The sequence below is a fragment of the Gobio gobio genome (assembly GCF_949357685.1).
Source record: "Gobio gobio genome assembly, chromosome: 24".
In the NCBI taxonomy this organism is placed as follows: Eukaryota; Metazoa; Chordata; class Actinopteri; order Cypriniformes; family Gobionidae; genus Gobio; species Gobio gobio.
This window is the reverse complement of record NC_137120.1, coordinates 13,552,325-13,571,124: the sequence shown is the minus strand read 5'-3', so window position 1 is coordinate 13,571,124 and position 18,800 is coordinate 13,552,325. Positions and strand designations below refer to the sequence as shown.

Genomic DNA, 18,800 nt, shown 5'->3' with positions numbered 1-18,800 from the left:
AATTAATGTATAGCATATAAAAACATTACAATTAAAATAAAAGTAATGTTTATTTAAAAATAACGTTTAAAAAAAACATTAAATTGTATTATTTGTGTCCTAATAAGATGGAAAATAGCAATATATTAATTGCTGATTTTTTTATGGTCTTACCCTTTTTAGGGTTAAATGCAAAAGTATAAATTAAACGCCTTTATTACAGAGTCTTTAAATCAATTTTGACCGCTTCCAGCACCCATACCGTAAGAGCACGATTAGACGCGCATACTAAAAAAAAGTGCGGCTGGCTTGACCGTGTACGGAGAACGGAGATTCAGCTGAACAGCGGTATCTCCATTGATCATCTTTATTAATTCAGATTCTACATCTTTAACGGGCAGAATATGTTGTTGCTCTTTCTATTCTTGCCGTTGTTCGTGGACGGTAAGTAATGGATTTTTGTCTTTCGGTTTCATTTTAGACACCGGCATCAGGGCCGGATTAATTAGGGCACCTGGTCGTGGTCACTTGCCCAGGGGCACAGGACATCTAAGGGGCCCTTGCATTAGCTATACACTGGAAATGGCACAGAAGAAACAGACTCAGTCTTCTTATAACGACGCGAATGTGGTTGTTCCAACATTTATAATGTGGCAAATGTGGTTGTTAATGTTAGCCTAGCAAATCGCATTTGAATCAATCGCCGTCGAAATCTGCTACAAAGTAAAATATTCACATTCACGCGCACATACGCAGCAAAGTCTTTACAGTAAGTAAAGTTGGCTGCATATTCACACGTTGTCACTACACAAATAACACCTCTTTTCAATCTAAGTAACGTAGACAAGCAGCTACAACTACAATTTTCCTCAAAGCAAGCTTTCCTCCCCAGTGGACAAAATGCATTTATCTCTATACGGCTGAGAGACAGATCCGAGGGGGCTGTCTGCAAAGTGCAAAAACTGTTAATAATTAACTTCACTGTTACACACTGCAGTGTCACCAAATTCAGATCACACATCACTGATGCCCTGCTGGTTATACTATTTTGGGAAAATGTGTTTTTGCATAATTGTTTATTTAGTTTTTCAATAACTACACTATTATGAAATATATATTCAATAACTTCACTGTAACACACTGTGGTGTCACCAAATTCAGTTCATAAATCACTGCTGTCCTATACTAGTTATAGGGCCTACTGCAACACTTATTTTGGAAAAAATGTTTTTTTTGCGGAGGAAAGCTTGTTTCGAGGAAAACAAAGCTGCTCGTCTACATAACTACGATTGAAAAGAGGGGTTATTTGTGTAGTAAAAGCGTTTAGCTCACAAGTTATTGATCCGGGAAATTTGTAATTCAAATTCTTTCCAGAATTTGTTCATTTACAGGTTCTAAACAATTCTACCACACTCCTTTTTTTAAATGAATTGTATAATTTGGGTGTCATTCAGCGCAAATGGTAGAGTCTGACCTGTTTCTGCAGGTGTGTCTGGTGCAGAGACGAATGAAACGGAGGATGTGATGGAGGGAGATTTCGTCACTCTACACACTCAACTTGCTGAAATAAAAAACGATGATACGATACTGTGGATGTTTGGACCTAAAGACACTCTCATATCTCAAATAACGAGAAAGGGTGACTTTACCTCAGTTTTTTTCACTGATGATGAGAGATTCAGAGGCAGATTGCAGATGGACCAAAAGACTGGATCTCTCACCATCAGAAACACCAGAATCAAACACTCAGGACAATATAAACTCAGCATCTCAAGACAAAAGACTACGACAAAGATATTTAATGTTACTGTCAGTGGTGAGTATCTCAAGTCTTTTAAAGTCATTTAAAGACACCACAAGAGACATAACAAGTGTGACATGTAGTTTACTATAAAATATGGTTAGACTTTATTTGATAACACTTTATTTTGGTAGCACTATATATTACACGCACTTACCATAATAACTGTAAATTATGATCAATAAAGGGATAGTTCACCCAAAAATGAAAATTAGCCCATGATTTACTCAACCACAAGCCATCCTAGGTGTATATGACATTCTTCTTTCAGACGAATACAATACAATCGGAGTTATATTAAAAAAGTCCTGGCTAATCCAAGCTTCAAAATGGCAGTGACTTGTTGGGTCATTTTTGAAGTCCATAAAGGTGCATCCGTCAAAAGTATCCATCATATAACTGCTCTAGGCGGTTAATAAAGGCCTTCTGAAGCGAAGTGGCGCGTTTGTGTAAGAAAAATATCATATTTACAACTTTATAGACTAGTAACTAGCTTCTGGCGGTCAGCAAGTCGACATTTCTCTTTAAAAATTCTCGTTTTAGATTCTAATTCATGACCGGTGTTTTGTTTTGCTTTATGCTCTGCGCTTCTGCGTTCGTCAATACGCATGCATCAAGGGTCAAGGGTTACTCTTTCACTTTTAGTAAGGGTTACACTTTTAATAAAGTTTTAAATATGGATATTTTTCTTACACAAACATGCCACTTCGCTTCAGAAGGCCTTTTTTAGGCCCCGGAGCCATGTGGAGCAGTTATATGATGGATAGATGCACTTTTATGGACTTCAAAAATGACCCAACAATTCACTGCCATTATTAAGCTTGGGTTAGCCAGGACTTTTTTAATATAACTCCGATTTTATTCTGAAAGAAGAATGACATATACACCTAGGATGACTTGAGGGTGAGTAAATCATGGGCTAATTTTCATTTTTGGGTGAACTAACCCTTTAATTACATGTAACTAACCCTCAACCAAACCCCAATCACCTAACCCTATAGTAAGTACATGTTGTTTATTAATATTACGCAGTACTTAAATATATAATTACACTGTAACAAGGACACCTTAAAATAAAGTGTAACTTTTTATTGTAAGGTGACGGAGTTACATTGTACTAATTTATTTGACTACATGTACTTATTATAGAGTTATGTTTAGGGTTAGTTACTTGTAATTATGCACAATTTAATGTTATTACTATAGTAAGTTCATGTAGTAATGTGTAACTACGTCATCTTAAAATAAAGTGTTACCTAAAACATTTGTAAGAGTGACCCACTCACTTTTACTCTTAAATTAAATTTAATCTCTGTTTAATCTCTTGCTGAGAGACTTTTTCTGCTTGTTTTCCAGGGGTGGTTGGTGAGACGGATGGAGTGAAGTCAGAGTCAGTGACGGAGGGAGAGTCTGTCACTCTACAGACTGATGTTGAAGTACAGAGAGACGATCTGATCGTGTGGAGGTTTGGAGATAAAGGCACCCTCATAGCTAAAATTGATGTTGAAACTAAAGAGATCTCATTAAACGATGCTGATGAGCGATTCAGAGACAGACTGAAGCTGGATCAAACTGGATCTCTGACCATCACAAACACCAGAACCGAACACAGTGGACTTTATGAACTACAGATCAGAGGCAGTGAGAGCTCACAGCGATTCCTTCTTTCTGTCACTGGTGAGTAACTCTGAGTCTGTAAAGAGCAAGTCTTTCAATGAAATGATGACAAACGGTATAATTACATCAGATACTTGGACATAGCGTTTGTGTTTGATTTACAAATTTAACTGAATTTTTAATGATTACAAATACCATCTGATTTTTGATTCTTGAGAGAAAACCCCTTTAGAAGGAAGTGGAGCACACTTGCTTCTAGTGATATATCGGCACCATATCTGTATCGCCCGATATATGTTCATTTTTTTTTTTTATCGTTATTGGCCCGATGAGAAAATTTGGCAGATATATGAAAGCTGATAAATAACGGATTATTTCCTTCAGCTGAGACATTTCAGATGCGCACTGTTCGCCATGATGGTTTTGAATTGCTTGAAAAATGATAAGAATCATTTCAGAAAGGAAAATACAGTTAAGTGCACCTTTATAATTTTAAAACTTTTAAACATTATAAGTGTGTGCTTGGGACATAACTTTCAATTGTGAGACTTTTGTTTTTGTGATCAGGCTCTCAAAAATTATATAAAAATTTGGATTTAGATTTATCGGCCAATTTATCGATTATTGGCTTTCAAATACAAAGAATTGTCGGTTATCGGTATTGGCCACAACTTTCATATCGGTGCATCCCTACTTGTTTAAATTGTTGATTTAAGCCGCAGCCGCAGTGTATAGTTGTCATTTTTCTTTTGTAAATATTTTCTAGATGTTATCCATGTTTTATGTCTCAATGACATGCAAGCAAACAACCCCAAAAAAAGTATTAAATTCCTTCCTGTCACATGAGGCTGCCAACTTCCTACCCCTACTTCCAGGAAGCAAGGCAAAGGCAAACCCTCCCAAAGAATGGTCATTTTCATACTACCAATAAGTATTTTTTGTTGACATATATATATCTACATAATCATCAAGGACTCTGAATCATCCAAACAAAACAAATCTTACAACAGATCTAGTTTTTTGTGTACTTAGTCAAAAGTCCAAGCGACAACTATAGTTGCCGGTGGGCAAATGACTTGTAAGTACACATATCTTGGGAAAATGGGGTGTACTGTGTTAACAGGTTAATAAATCAAGATTTTTGGTCTTGTTTAGTGCTTTTTACTTTCATAATATCCCACCTAAAACATAACTTAACCCTTTAAACTGACATCTCTACTGTACAGTAGACCTTAATTCGATAGGGGAAAATATAATATTTTATGAAATTATGTCTTGTAAGGGCCTAAAAATTGAGGCCCCTTGATCCAGTTTGGATGCGTTTCATTCTAATCGGTCAAGGACCCTAATTCTTTTTATGAATAGTAGATTATGATTCCATTATAATGTAGAAATTCAAACAAGTAATGAGTTTACATTTACATTATTATATGAAATCACCTACTACAGTCAGCCATTGAATACTATGGGACTATTTTTATTGTGTTGTTGTTGTTATATAGATGTAATTTTTTCATCATATTTATTTATTTTCATTTAACATTTTGATATACAATGCCCTGTTGGGGCAACTTAATGGCTGCACTTTGTTCTCCACTATGTTCCACCACTTTAAGACAAATGTTGTTTGCTGTGTTTTCATATTCAAAAGCTTATAAGATAGATGCAGCTTTTTTGAGTTAGCATCGAATTTTGTTTATGAATGCAGATTGATCTGTTGAAAGCAGATATTTTGAGTTAGATGCCAAATTTTCTCCTCCTAGTCAAATTTGTCATTGAAGGGGTTCATACAACATATTTACCATTTAAAGGGGTGGTAAACCACGATTTCACTATTCTAACTTTAGCTAGCGTGTAATGTTGCTGCTTGAGCATAAACAACATCTGCAAAGTCACAACGTTCAAAGTTTAAAGCAAAGGGAGATATTTGCTTTTAAAGAAATCAGTTTCTAAGGACTACAGCAAACGGCCAGTAGGCGACTACACACATTCCTCCAGGGCTTGCTGACATCACCAGGCTCAATATTTACATAAACCCCTCCTCCGAGAATATTAAATAAGGGAGGGTGAGGCCATTTTGTATCGCGGCGCTGTTGTGGTATAAGTTAGTTAGGCTGGAGTGTTGTTGCCGCGATAACGAGGAAACGCTGTTATTTCCATCCGGATTGCAGGTCTGGGGTACTTGCTCTGTTCAGCCTTCCTTGGGACGGGGGTGCGTTGCAGAGCGTTTAACAAACAGCATGTTATATGCACGTGTGTTTGAGTCAGCGGGGAATCAGGCGCGCAGGGCTCCTGCAGCACAACAGAGGAAAACATCCACCGTCTTCGCGATTTCAATGCCGGATTTGCACAACGTCAGCTGCGTGAAAAAAACACTGCCGGTGCGTGGATGCACGACGCGCGCGCTGCACATTTCACGGAGGACAACACAAACTTCCACAAACTTCGCGAGTTCAATGCCAGATTTGCACAACGTCAGCTGCGTGAAAAAAACACTGCCGGTGTGTGGATGCATGACGCGCGCGCTGCACATTTCACGGAGGACAACACAAACTTCCACAAACTTCGCGAGTTCAATGCCAGATTTGCACAACGTCAGCTGCGTGAAAAAAACACTGCCGGTGCGTGGATGCATGACGCGCGCGCTGCACATTTCACGGAGGACAACACAAACTTCCACAAACTTCGCGAGTTCAATACAGGATATGCACAACGGCTTGTCCTGAAAGCTGGATTTACAAACAGAAGCTGTTTACGGGCCACAACCTGTAAGTCTGATTTATATTTCATCGATGTGTTTTCCTGTAATAGGTTGTAGCAAGGAAGTAAACAGATGACAGCGCTGTCCTGCAAACCAGTCTGTTAAATGCTCATTCATACTTAACGTTATCCGACGAACACCTAACGTTACAAACACTAACGTTAAAATCTCAACAGCGAACCTGACATTAGTGTAAATTATTCTTTGATTAGAGCTTTTATGTATTGTTTATCTTCAGGCATGCTAAACATGGTTCTGTGTGTGATTTGGCTACTATAGTAAAGTCAGTGCTTTGTGTTCGTTTTGGGTTAATAGTTCTTGCGACAGATATTTGGCTATAATCGTTCTAAAAATACAAAAGTTAAAGTGCCATTCAGTAGCGATCATTATAGATCCGCAGTCTTTACACTTGAGGACTGAACAGGTTCTGCTCGATCATCTTCACTCAAATGTTCTCATATGGTTTTATTGACGCCGACCAAAGCACAGCCTCCAGGTATGGGGCGTGACGTTTCCGACAACGGTGCACTGCGGTTAGCGAATCAGAACACACTAGGCCAGCTAACCAATCAGAGCCCACTGCGTAATTTGAGGGACTGGCTTCATACAACCCGGAAAGCATCAGACCGTTTTACAAGGAGGGACAGAGCAGTGTAGAATAAAGGTCAAATATATGAAAAATAAGGCAATTTTTTTTAAAACGAAGCATGAACACATGTTACAGTGCACCCCACAAACACAGTCAAGCCTTCAAAAGAATGTGTTTTACCACCCCTTTAAATGCGATTTTCAAGGACAAAAACTACACTCTAAAAAATGCTGGGTTAAAAACAACTCAAGTTGGGTTGAAAATGGACTAACCCAGCATTTGGGTTGTTTTAAGCAAACATTTAACGCAACCGCTGTGTTAAAACGACCCATTCACTGGGCTAAAACAACCTAATTTCTGGGTTAAAACAACCCATTCACTGGGTTAAAAAACCCAATTGCTGGGTTAGTCCATTTTCAACCCAATTTGGGTTGTTTTTAACCCAGCATTTTTTAGAGTGTAAAACCTGGGGAAAAAATAAAATCAGAACATGTTCACATAGGATACTATTAACATGACTATATGCATGAAACCATTCAGAAAAATTTGAGCACAAACGGGTTAAGTTAATTTCACATGTGATCAAACCAATAGGCCCAGGTGAAAAAGATGTACTATTAAATGTATTAAAAATATTTTATAGTATATTTGTATTGTTCTAAAAACATACTCAAGTATTTTTCCCCTGGGGGGTTTGATGTGAACATATACGACTGATTTCATCGAGCACCTGCAGAGACATGGAGCAATACACAACATGAAATATGTCATCATGGTAACTGTGAGAAATGAAGGCCCCGATCAGACAGAACACGTTTTGCAGAGAGAGGCGCCTTTTTTAAATAGTTTTCTTTTGGCAGTGAGCGTTTTGGGCGCTGTGTATGCGCCTTGCGTTTTTGTGGTAGCGCTTTGAACACCTGAAGTTGAAAAAAAAAACATCTGAAAAACCTTCAAAAGTTTTCAAACCTGATTAACACGTTCTGTCTGATCAGGGCCTAAGGGAGCTTTCGTAATAATATGATTTATATAGTGAAATGATCAGCTTCAAACTGAAGGAGATTCAAATTCAGTTCACTCACACTAATGGCAGTCTCTCTTCAGCTGTTCCAGATCCGGGTCTGTCTCCAGGTGTTATAGCTGGGATAGTTGTTGCTGTTCTGCTGGTGGCTGCAGTTTTAGCTGCTGTTGTGATTTACTATCGCCGCAAGATCTCAGAACTACAAAAACAAATGGGTAAGTATTACAACAATTACAGCAAGACAAAAACAATGAGCTTTGTTATGCTACAGTAGATCACTATTTAAAGGTTTCTGCTTCATTGATCATGCTGCAATCAGTAATGAAGTCTGATTATCCAAAATTAAGAGGAAAATACAACAGCTCCATAATTCCTAGTTCAATGTACGTGAATATGTCAAGATCGGGTGGGAATATTGCTGATCTGCATTTACGAATTTGATCCCTGTAGCTGAATTTTTGCTGTCAGATATTAAACACCATTGATACAGACAGTGTTGGGAAGGTTACTTTGGAAATGGAATAGGTTACAGATAACAAGTTACCCTATTTAAAATGTAATGAGTAGTGTAACTATTTACATAACTTTATTAAAGTAATGTAACTGATTACATTTTATTCGGCACAGAGAAACAATATTGTTGTAATCACATTCAGAACTATTTCTTTCAGCTGATGAATGATAAAAACTTTGACTAAAACTTTTTAGCCAATCAGTAACCATTTAAAGAGTTTGAGCACTTAAAGCGACTGACAACAAATCTTAGAATAAACAACGTTATCGTCCGCTGTTGTGGACGCTTATATAGTTATTGTTATAGTGGTTATTCTTGGTGTGAAGAGTCACATGGTGCAGGTTTATTTCTCTGAGTCATAGAACCATCCTAATTTCGAGTGAACTAATTATTTTGGCCTACAAATTATACACTGAAAAAAATGATTATGGCCCGATTAAATTAAGCATAATTATTTTGTGCTCGTTTAAATAATTTAAATTTAGTTTTTTTTTATTTTAATTTAAAACATTTAATTGGTTTTATGGGAATTGCATGTGTTTTTGTTTAAATTGAGCTAAAATAAATTGATTGCAACCACTTACGATAAAACATTTTAGTAAATTCAACGAATCATTTTTTTCAGTGTAGCAGTGTCTTTATGCAGCTGAGTTCCTATTCAAAACATTACTTTCTTAATATTATTCCTGCAAGTGCAGTTTCTAAATGCATGTATGCCATCTGTGCAGCATTAAACAGTATAAAAGCACCTTTTGTCACAAAGCGAAAATGATCTCTTTGCAAAGTAAAGCTTGTTATTTGTGAACATGCCAAACCAAACCCCATAGTATAACATATAAAAAATAAATAATGTAATTGAGATGGACACTCACTTGATCTCATGAACACATTTCTGATGTCCGTTTCTGTGTGCTGCTGTGACAGCTGAAGAGAAGAAAGAGTCAGCGACAGAGGGAGATTCTGTCACTCTACGCACTAATGTTATTGAACAACATAAAGATGATCAGATACAGTGGTATTATGAAGATGAAACCAATCTCATTGCTGAAATCAATAAGGAGACCAATAGGCCATCTACCCATGATGGTGCTGATGGGAGATTCAGAAGCAAACTGAAGCTAGATGATAAGACTGGATCGCTCACCATCACAGACATCAGGACCATTCACTCTGGACTCTATAAACTCAAGATCAGCAGCAGCAGAAGAACCAAATACAAGAGATTCACCGTTTCTGTGAATGGTGAGTATATCATGTCCGTAAGTGTGATAATGATCCTGCACTGTGAGAACAATATACTGTAGATGAAATCGCTTAAAATTAAACCAAATTTGAATTACTTGTAGATTTGAGTTACTTTTTATTTAGCACCACCGCTAAAAAAAAATCTCAGAATTAAAGAAAAAAGTCATAATGTTATGAGAATAATGTTATAAAATATCCTCCTGGGACCCACGAATAGACTTTTGTCCACTGTAGTGAACATTATATTTGAGTGAATGTCTCTGACATCATACATGTCAGAGTTTGATGTCTGGATGTCCTGTAAAGAGCACATTCGGGGCTCTGCAGAGATACCAAATGTTTGGAGGTTTCACCAGGACAACAACTTCTTCTTAGTCTTTAAAAACGGCTGACATTAATGTTTAGCACTCTTATGGAAATATGATCATATTTTTAATTATAATTTAAATCTGAATCATTTTCAAATTGTTTGTTATAAATCAACATCTCAGGAAAATGTAATGGGGTTTCTAATCAAAATATGACTTTCTGTTACAAAAAAGGGCATTGATTTCATAAATGTCCACTGTAGTGGACGCCAGGACTTAAATCATGATTATCAGACATTTTGGAGACACAACAAGTGAATAGGGAAATAAATTACATATCAATATTCCTATGAAATATTAGATATTATTATGAAAATGGCAATTATTACTCCCATTATTACACTTATTTTTTCATTACATGTTGCACCAAGAACACATTAATATGCAAATGAGATGCAGTGTACATTTAGCCTGGCTCCGCCCTCCTACGTACTTCCGCTCAATTTTCATTTTCCTTCAGTACTACGTCTGGGACTGCGGTGTATGCTTAGGTTTTCCCCCGAACAAATTTTTACCAGTCCAATCAGCGCACAGAGGGAGTGGCTGAGAGCGATGACGTTGATGTCGTGCGCTAGTTTGAGTTGTAGTTCAGTAATGGCGTCGGAGAAAGATGCGAGTGTGTGGCAGCGCTGACGAATGTCCAGAAGTTAAAAGTGTGGCGAGGTGGACGAGCGAGCGAGACCGGTGTGCGTGATTGAGACACACCGGTCTCGAGTCCTCTCATGAGGGAGCACGGAGGCATATAAGGACGAGCGACACCGGTGAAGGACGAGAGCGGACCAGGCCTGGATTTTAAGTTGGGTTTTGTTATGTTTGTGCGCGGCAGTCGTCCGTGAGGGGCTGCCGCTTTTACTTTCATTTTGTGTTTATTATTTGATTAAAAGTTGTTAAACGTTCGCCGGTTCCCGCCTCCTCCTTCCCTGAACAAACGAACTCCCGTTACACGGAGCAAGAACAATCACTGCTGTACTGCTGATGTTGTGGTCCGGGAAATGTCTTTTCCAGCTCGCTCCGTTAGTGGTGAAGGAGTTGGCTGAAGCCGTCCGTCTCCCACCACCCGCGAGAAAAACCCAGGCTGAATTATCGACTTTTGACAAACACCAAGGTCGTGTGGTAATGTAATTGCTGTCCGAATCCACATCTGAGTTTTCAAGAATATATCACTTCAAAACTCACTGTTTATATCCTTTATAGACCCTTTCAGAGCACTGCGCGGTTGCGTGAGCTGTAATTTGCATTTCTAGACTTGTATTTCTTTTAAATACTGGCAAGTGTTTTCAAGAGCAAAATATTTCACCACCGCTCAAAAAATAAAAGAAGAAAAGCACGTAAACATTTGAATTGGGCTGTTATTCAAGGCAGCATTTATTCTTATCATACTAAGCATATGACATTTTATTGACAGCATACAATCATGTTATGATTGCACGAGATATGCACCACGAGAGCAGCGCGTTCCGAACACAAAACTCTCCTCCACCGTGAATAAATAACAATCCGAATGCACGAGGTTTTATCACTGATACTGAGGTGGTGTGCTCAGTTAATGTGAGAATCAAAGGCGAACGGCGCGTGACAAACGTCACGACCAAACGTTAGCGATTGGTTAGGCAGATTCAGAGTGACTCTTGGCAGATCCAATAGTTTTAAACTTCAACAGAGAACCCGCCTTCAAGGAAGTAAACGCTTGTCAATGGAGAGTGGCCAGACTCTATGTACAAATGAAATGTACGAGAGTCTGGTAAAACCAGGCTAGTGTACATTGTATTGGATGGGAAAATCCAAGTATGGCCATTTTAACCACATATTGCATAAAGTAAAATGGTATATCAATGCATTTTGTTATATCTTTCATACCATAGTTCAGAATCCTCTTTAAAAAAAGTTTGTTTAAAAAAAAACCCTGAAACCTAAAAATTGATTGGTGAATTAAAAATAAATTCCATTGTTTTTGCCTATACATGCAATTTCATGTCATTTTATTTTTTAAACAAATGAGTCCTGGTGTCAACTACAGAGGACATATCATAACATATGAATAAAATATCATTTTTCAAAAATGTTTTTTTTCTTATGCTCTAAACAATGTAATGACATGAATTAGATAGTTAGGCGTGATCAGGAATCATAGATAGTCAAATATAGTTTGTGGTTTAAAATTAAAGTTTCTTTTGGCTATAAATCCATCACGCCATGGCTTAAACATGTAAATACTACAGCATATTGTACTTTATGATTTGTGACCCTCTGCTCTACTTCAATTGCTTTTATTTTCCTTTCCTTATGTTTAATCCTGTAATACTGTGATTTTAATGTCAAAACATTATGACTTCATTCTCATAAAAGTCAGATTATTCTCTTATACTACAAAAACATTCATACAACTGCTTTATTGAGCCAGTTTGACATGATAGTTTTCACTCATTGAGTTTGGTTTGAGTAGTTCAGATTTTTTACTGTAAACATTTTTATGTAAGTACAATATAAGTGAGTTGAAATTAACACACGTTTACTCTTGATCAAACCATCTGGAACTGCCAAACTGTTTGTTTTAGTGTGTTTGCAGAATATTTGCATTTTGGAGATAACAGCATCATTTTCCATAACATTTCATTAGTCACATACAGTGTAACCCTTTCACTTGTAAATTTTAAATATTCTGGCTGAGCCCCCAGTGTGTGTTTTTCAAGGTGACCATTATTTAGAACATATCACGTTATTGTTTCCATGGTGACGCGTCATGCTTTTCACGTGACACACCGCAGGTCACAATAGTGCTGTATGACTGATGATCTGCTTTTATTTAATTTTTCAAAAATCAAAAAATTGATTCACATATTTGTTAACATGGCTCTGCCATGAAGAATCGGATCTGTCGGATTTACAACACGTGAATTCATCCACTTCACCCAAAATACATGAAAGTAAGTGGCAGGTGAACCGCTTCCTAGACATCACTGTGTATTTTACAAACTCTAAATGTAATGTTTTACTAGTACTTATGTATATTTTAAACCTGAAACCTAAAAAAAATATTATGCGGTTGAAAACACTGGATAGTTGTTGTATATGACAAGCACTGAGCACGTCTGTCTCTGGCTCAGCGCCAGCCACGCAGTTGGATCACGTGATGCACTGACCGCTCTAATCACACCGGTGTGATCGTGCACTCCAAGATCCAGCCCAGACTGATCACACCGGTGTGATTTTACATATTAGCTTCATATCAAGTGATATAACATGAAAATATATTTGTTTGGTACATGCCAGTCTATCTTAAGTGTCATCTAAATGTATCTTTTTTTGAAACTGCAAACTCTTTCACACTTCTGTCTTCTGTATTTCTCTATTTCTATGTGCTGCTGTGACATTAAGTGAAGACAATGCCAGTGATGAAGGGAGGTTCTGTCCTTTTAGAGACTGATACTAAAATACAGAGAGATGATCTGATTCTGTGGACGTTTGGAGCTGAAAAGAGCCTTGTTGCTAAAAATGCTACAAGGACAGATAAAACTGATGATAGATTCGCAGACAGAGTGCAGCTGGACGAGACGACTGGATCTCTGACCATCAAAAACATCCTACCTACAGACTCTGGACATTATAAACTACAGATCATCAACAGCAAACAGACCACACATAAGAGATTCAATGTGAAACTCACTGGTGAGTAGAACATCATTTATTATAGCTATATTTGTATTATTTATACAACACTTCCGCCTAATCAACATTTTTTTGTAAAATAAACAGTTATGGGATTGTATAAATTCAAGTTAAAGCTCAAATCTCCTCCCAAAGTTACCGAAAATATATGATAAATGATAAAATAAAAAAAATGTTTTTGAAGTGTAATGTTTTTTGATTTATTAGTTTGTACAGTTCATGGAGAGGGCAGGGTTTATGAGCTATACTGGATTCAGCCACCTCGGACTGATCGAGACGCATTGGCTTCACTTTTCAGGACTTGTGTGGCACGCTTGTTGTCCAGCTGTAACATCCACCGTGTGTAGATGTATATGTAACAACACTGTCATTGTCGCTGTATTTCAGATTCCACTAGAAGCCAAGTGAATGAATCAGAATCAGTGACTGTAGAGACACAGCTGTTGTAAGATGCTGCTGATGAAGAGGATAAGCAGGGGGAAACGAGTGCAGTTTGAGATAAGATACAGCCACCAGTGTCAATTGCTATGACATCATCAACATTTGAGCTCCATCTAAATACAACAAAAACATATTTCTGATATCCGGTTGTTACGTCTGACGTCACGCGGCAGCGCTTCCAGGTCCAAGCGCTCTATCTAATACCACAAGAAAAACAACAAACGGTGCTTATATACACACACAATGTGGTGTAATACTACAAACTATATATAATCATAACCTTTATCTCCATACCAAAATTCCAGATGGCCAGACAGTGATTCATCTTTTATAAATCATTAAAATATTAATGTCATTGATGCTGTGAGCATAGAGACTGTTGCGTAGACTGTAACTGTAAGTATTTACATTTTTTAACTTTTTAAAATGTGTGATGTTTAATATGAATAAATAGCACTCATAAACGGCCGTCGATGGCATTCTCAAGTGAAACGAGTTGAGGCTTGGACCCAAAAAACGAAGTTTTGAGGCTCTCTGAAAAACGATTGGTTTTGATGGGCGTGCCCCACTGAAGACTTGGAAGTAAACGCCCACAGCTAGGATTGGATAAGATTTGCATATTTAATGAGCTTCTGCTTCCCTGTCAGTGACAGCGTGTGGCAAACGGCAACCGGAATGAATCACCCAGCCCACAGCCAGGGCTCAAAAAATGTGTTTATCAAACAAACACAATGATTAATCTCTCATCCACCCGCGGTTGATTGGAATGTTATTTCTGTATCATTTCGCTCGATCATCAGTGAATATAACCGCGAACCGTACACACACACACACACGTGCGCGCGAGCCCGTCTGAAAAGCACATAGCCCCGGGACTTTGTGCTTTGCAAGCTTGTGTTACAAGTCCGAGTCTGATCACGAATGAACCAATAACACCTTCTCCAGCCTGTGACCACGTGCTAAGGTATGTAATCAATAGATATCAAACGACCTGTAACAATGCAATACTAACACATATAAAAAACATGTTTAACTCACATAAGTGTGTTGCACCGTTCCTGTCGGATCCAATATAGAAGGCACAGGACCCCACCTTCTTTGATTTGATTGGCACTTGGAGTGTGTTTAACTGAAATCACTCTAAAGGGCTGTTTACATAACACCGTTTTCAACTAAAATAGAAAACTGAATGTTCATTCGCACACCAACAGCGTTTTGGGGGCCTAAAAGAATGCAAACTTTTTAAAACGGGGTTCAAAGTGCAAATTTGATGTATGATGTAAGATGACAGTGTATTTTCTGACTTGTTCCCCTTTAAAGAGCACCTATCATGGCATTTCAAATGTTCCAAATATTGTTTTAGAAGTCCCCAACAACAGTTTTGCATGCATGCAATGACAAAAAAGACTTTAGTTTTCTTATAATATGCATTTATTTTTACCTGTTTTGACAGCGATTCTCAAATGATTCCTTTAGTGATTCACTTTTAAAAACCCCGCCTTTACGTGATGCTGATCTGCGGTGATTGGTCCGATGACCCAGTCAGTTGTGATTGGTATAGTCTGTGCAGATATTTTCGGAAACGGAACGCCCATCAAAGTCTTATAGTGACAGTAATTTGTTAATATGTGTCAGGAGTTATGAATATGAAAACCGCGTCTGTACCGTTTGATTGTAATATGAGCCTCAGCTGATCTCATTCATAAAAAAACTCCTCTATTCTCCTCACGAAGACTCGCGACAAATCAACATCCCTCAGGGCTTTTAGTTCAAAAGTGTGCAGATGAGGAGACATATTGATAGATTCTCATATGTCTGTGTCAAATTTCTAAACAGAGGAGTATTTTTTATTCAATACTTCCTCAAAATGCGCAGATGTCTCTTATGTGTTGTTTTCAATTCATACTGGCAGCCGGAGGGCGCTCTGTGCACATGTAGTCCATATATGGTACAGACAGACGAAGAAGATACCATGTGCCATTATAGAAGTCCATAATAAAAGCTTCCTGAGATCGTGAAACATGCAAATAGAGACATTTGACGATTAAATAAACACTCAATCGCGACGATGTATGGTTTGTCTTCAAGCCACTTAGTCTTCAAATGCTCATCCTTGGGCAGATGAAAGAAGTTTGCTTTTGAGTCACATTTCAGAACACAGCGTCTCGTCGCCATGATGTATTCTAGTTTTCACTGGTGTCTTGGAGCGCAATAAGTGGGCGTATCGTATTCAAATAACTTGACAAGTTGACGTCATCTAGTCAGAGAAAAAGCTTCGGTCTTCTAACGATTCTTAAAAATGACTCAGAGTCGACTCTTACTTTTGAAAGAAAATAACTATATATACGGTGCACTGTCATATTTCAAAACTTTGCAGGATGTTTTTGTTCACTTAGATCTATGTTACACACTACATGAAAGGTACATTTCAAAATTCCATGATAGGTGCTCTTTAACCGACGCTGATATGCGGCATGACAGAAGGGACCTGTCCATTTAAAGGACATGTAAGGGACGAGTTCGGCCCGATCACACAAGCTTTTCAAAGCATGTTTGTCATAATAATTATGATGGTTTGCTTGCTCTTTCATCAATGCATGTAATCAAATGTTTTTAATAATATGGAAAGGAAGGGGGGATAAATGGTCTAGAGATCAAATCTAAATTTGCAACCTCTGTGTTTGTTTGTGGCTTCAATGAAAACTTAATTTGTTTATATCTCTTTCATATACTAATTTACATTACTGTCTTTCTGTATATACCTGTATATATTTTTCATTTTAAATATTTATTTACTTATTGCTTTTCAATTATATTTTTCTGTTAGTTAGTTCTGTGTAGTCTTTTTAAGTTGATGATAAAATGTCTCAATATCAAGGTTTGTAACATCACATTTTGTGAAGTGGTAATTTTCTATTGCCTTTGCTTTGGTATAATAACACACAGATTAAATCCGACTGAGCATCAGGAAAGACTCAACTAAGGTTTTTCAATAAACTGCTTATTTTTACCATCACTTCTTGTCCTGCCTCCTGCTCTTCATCTGACTCTGTCTGATTGATTAAATAATGTATCATAATATATTCAATTGAGCAAATATCACAGTGAGAGAACGGTTAAAACAGGATGTGTTTTCATATTCAGTCACAAGGGGAAGCTAAAGCAGCGTCATCTGCATTAAGAGAGACACACAGTATTAGTGTTCACCATCTGAAAGCATCCAAAAAAGAATCAGTCACTTGTAAAACATCTATTATAATATACTATAACATGTGCAATTTATATGTTGCTTCCAAATACTCTCATGTCATCAGGATACACAAAAGATCTGTATTCTGTATTGTTACGGCATCTAGTAGGAGCAAACAGGTCATGATAACCAGAAGAGAAGAGAGAAAACAATACAATGAGCCACTGAAAATACATATAGAAACTATGTGAAACTAAAGAGTGTTTTGGAAGATTTAGTACCAAAATATTTAGGTTGTTTTTCCATGTTCAGTCACTAGTTGGCACTCCAGCTCGGTCTTTAGGAGAGATGCACTGTTAAAATGATTTAAAGATGACATGTAGAAGGGTCATAAACCACTGATTAAAATCCATTTAAAGGTGTCATGAACTGGCTTTTTAATTTTTTTTATACTGTTGTCTGAGGTCAACATGATTTCTTTGCATGGTTTTTACATTCAGAAACATCATAATGAATAAGTAATAGGCTATTTTCTGCCTTGGTTTTGAGGCCCTCTGAAAAACGATCGGTTTTGATGGGCTTGCCGCACTGAAGACTTGGAAGTAAACGCCCATGGCTAGGATTGGATAAGATTTGCATATTTAATGAGTTCCGCTCCACTGTCAGTACATGTGGGTAATTGTTTTGAAAGCCTCTGCGGAATCGCTCACAGGACTCGCAAAATATCTTTATCTAACAAACACGATTCATCTCTCATCCACCCGCGATTGATTGGAATGTTATTTCTGTATCATTTCGCCCAATCATCAGTGGATATAACCGTGAACCGTACACACATACAAAAAAAAGAAATGTTATTTCACTATAGCCCGTCTAAGAAAAAGCACATAGCCCTGGGACTTTGGGCTTTGCGAGCTGGCCTTACAAGTCCGAGTCTGATCACGAATGAACCAATAACACCTTCTCCAGCCTGTGACAGCGTGCTAAGGTATGTAATCAATAGATATCAAACGATCTGTATAATGCAATACTAACACATATAAAAACATGTTTTACTCACATAAGTGTGTTGCACTTTTCCTGTAGAAGGCACAGCATAGTGTTTTAATGTCAATATGTCTGCAAATCCAGTCTCGACCTCTATCTTGTTTACAATCGATTCGGCGGTGAAATGAAGCGAACAAACGCAATGTCTTACGCACGTGAGCTGCTCTGTATCGCGACCCGTTTAGCTCCACGAGTCGGTGGGCAGGCTTGAGGCGGTTCTTCTGCATCCTATTACGTCAATCGTGTACATATTCTGAGATCTCTCGTTTTCTGGGCCTGGTGTCTATAAAAGCTTTTCTTTGACTAACAAGGACGTTTTCAGCTCTGAAACTTACAGGATTTTCTTATATCACGATGAACTTTTATATACCAAAGGCTCAAAGGAAAGTTGATTTCTCAATTCATCGCCCCTTTAATACATTTATGATGATCAACTCTCTGTGTGATGTTTTACCTTTTGAATTTTAGTCTAAATCAATCACACAGTGACATTCAGGGTCACAATAAGAACATAAAAAAATCTTATCTAAATGCTACAAAATACATATAAATATTGAAAACATT

General features: G+C 37.6%; 1 protein-coding gene across 1 annotated transcript; it reads left to right on the top strand.

The window, feature by feature from the left end:
* Positions 1-237: 237 nt before the first annotated feature.
* Positions 238-17,015, top strand: LOC307120344 (uncharacterized protein). Its single transcript, XM_079807349.1, has 7 exons — positions 238-423; positions 1,466-1,795; positions 3,137-3,457; positions 7,849-7,980; positions 9,204-9,521; positions 13,268-13,558; positions 13,946-17,015. The coding sequence occupies exons 1-7, from the start codon at positions 384-386 to the stop codon at positions 14,005-14,007; spliced, it is 1,494 nt and encodes a 497-aa protein (XP_079663475.1). The 5' UTR covers positions 238-383; the 3' UTR covers positions 14,008-17,015.
* Positions 17,016-18,800: the final 1,785 nt, after the last annotated feature.

What these genes read in the sequence shown, in the direction of transcription:
- LOC307120344 (XM_079807349.1), top strand. Translation starts at nt 384, where the DNA reads ATGTTGTTGCTCTTTCTATTCTTGCCGTTGTTCGTGGACG. An exon ending in ATTCCTTCTTTCTGTCACTG is followed by an intron (nt 3,458 to 7,848) that starts GTGAGTAACTCT and finishes GTCTCTCTTCAG; the next exon opens with CTGTTCCAGATCCGGGTCTG. An exon ending in ATTCAATGTGAAACTCACTG is followed by an intron (nt 13,559 to 13,945) that starts GTGAGTAGAACA and finishes GCTGTATTTCAG; the next exon opens with ATTCCACTAGAAGCCAAGTG.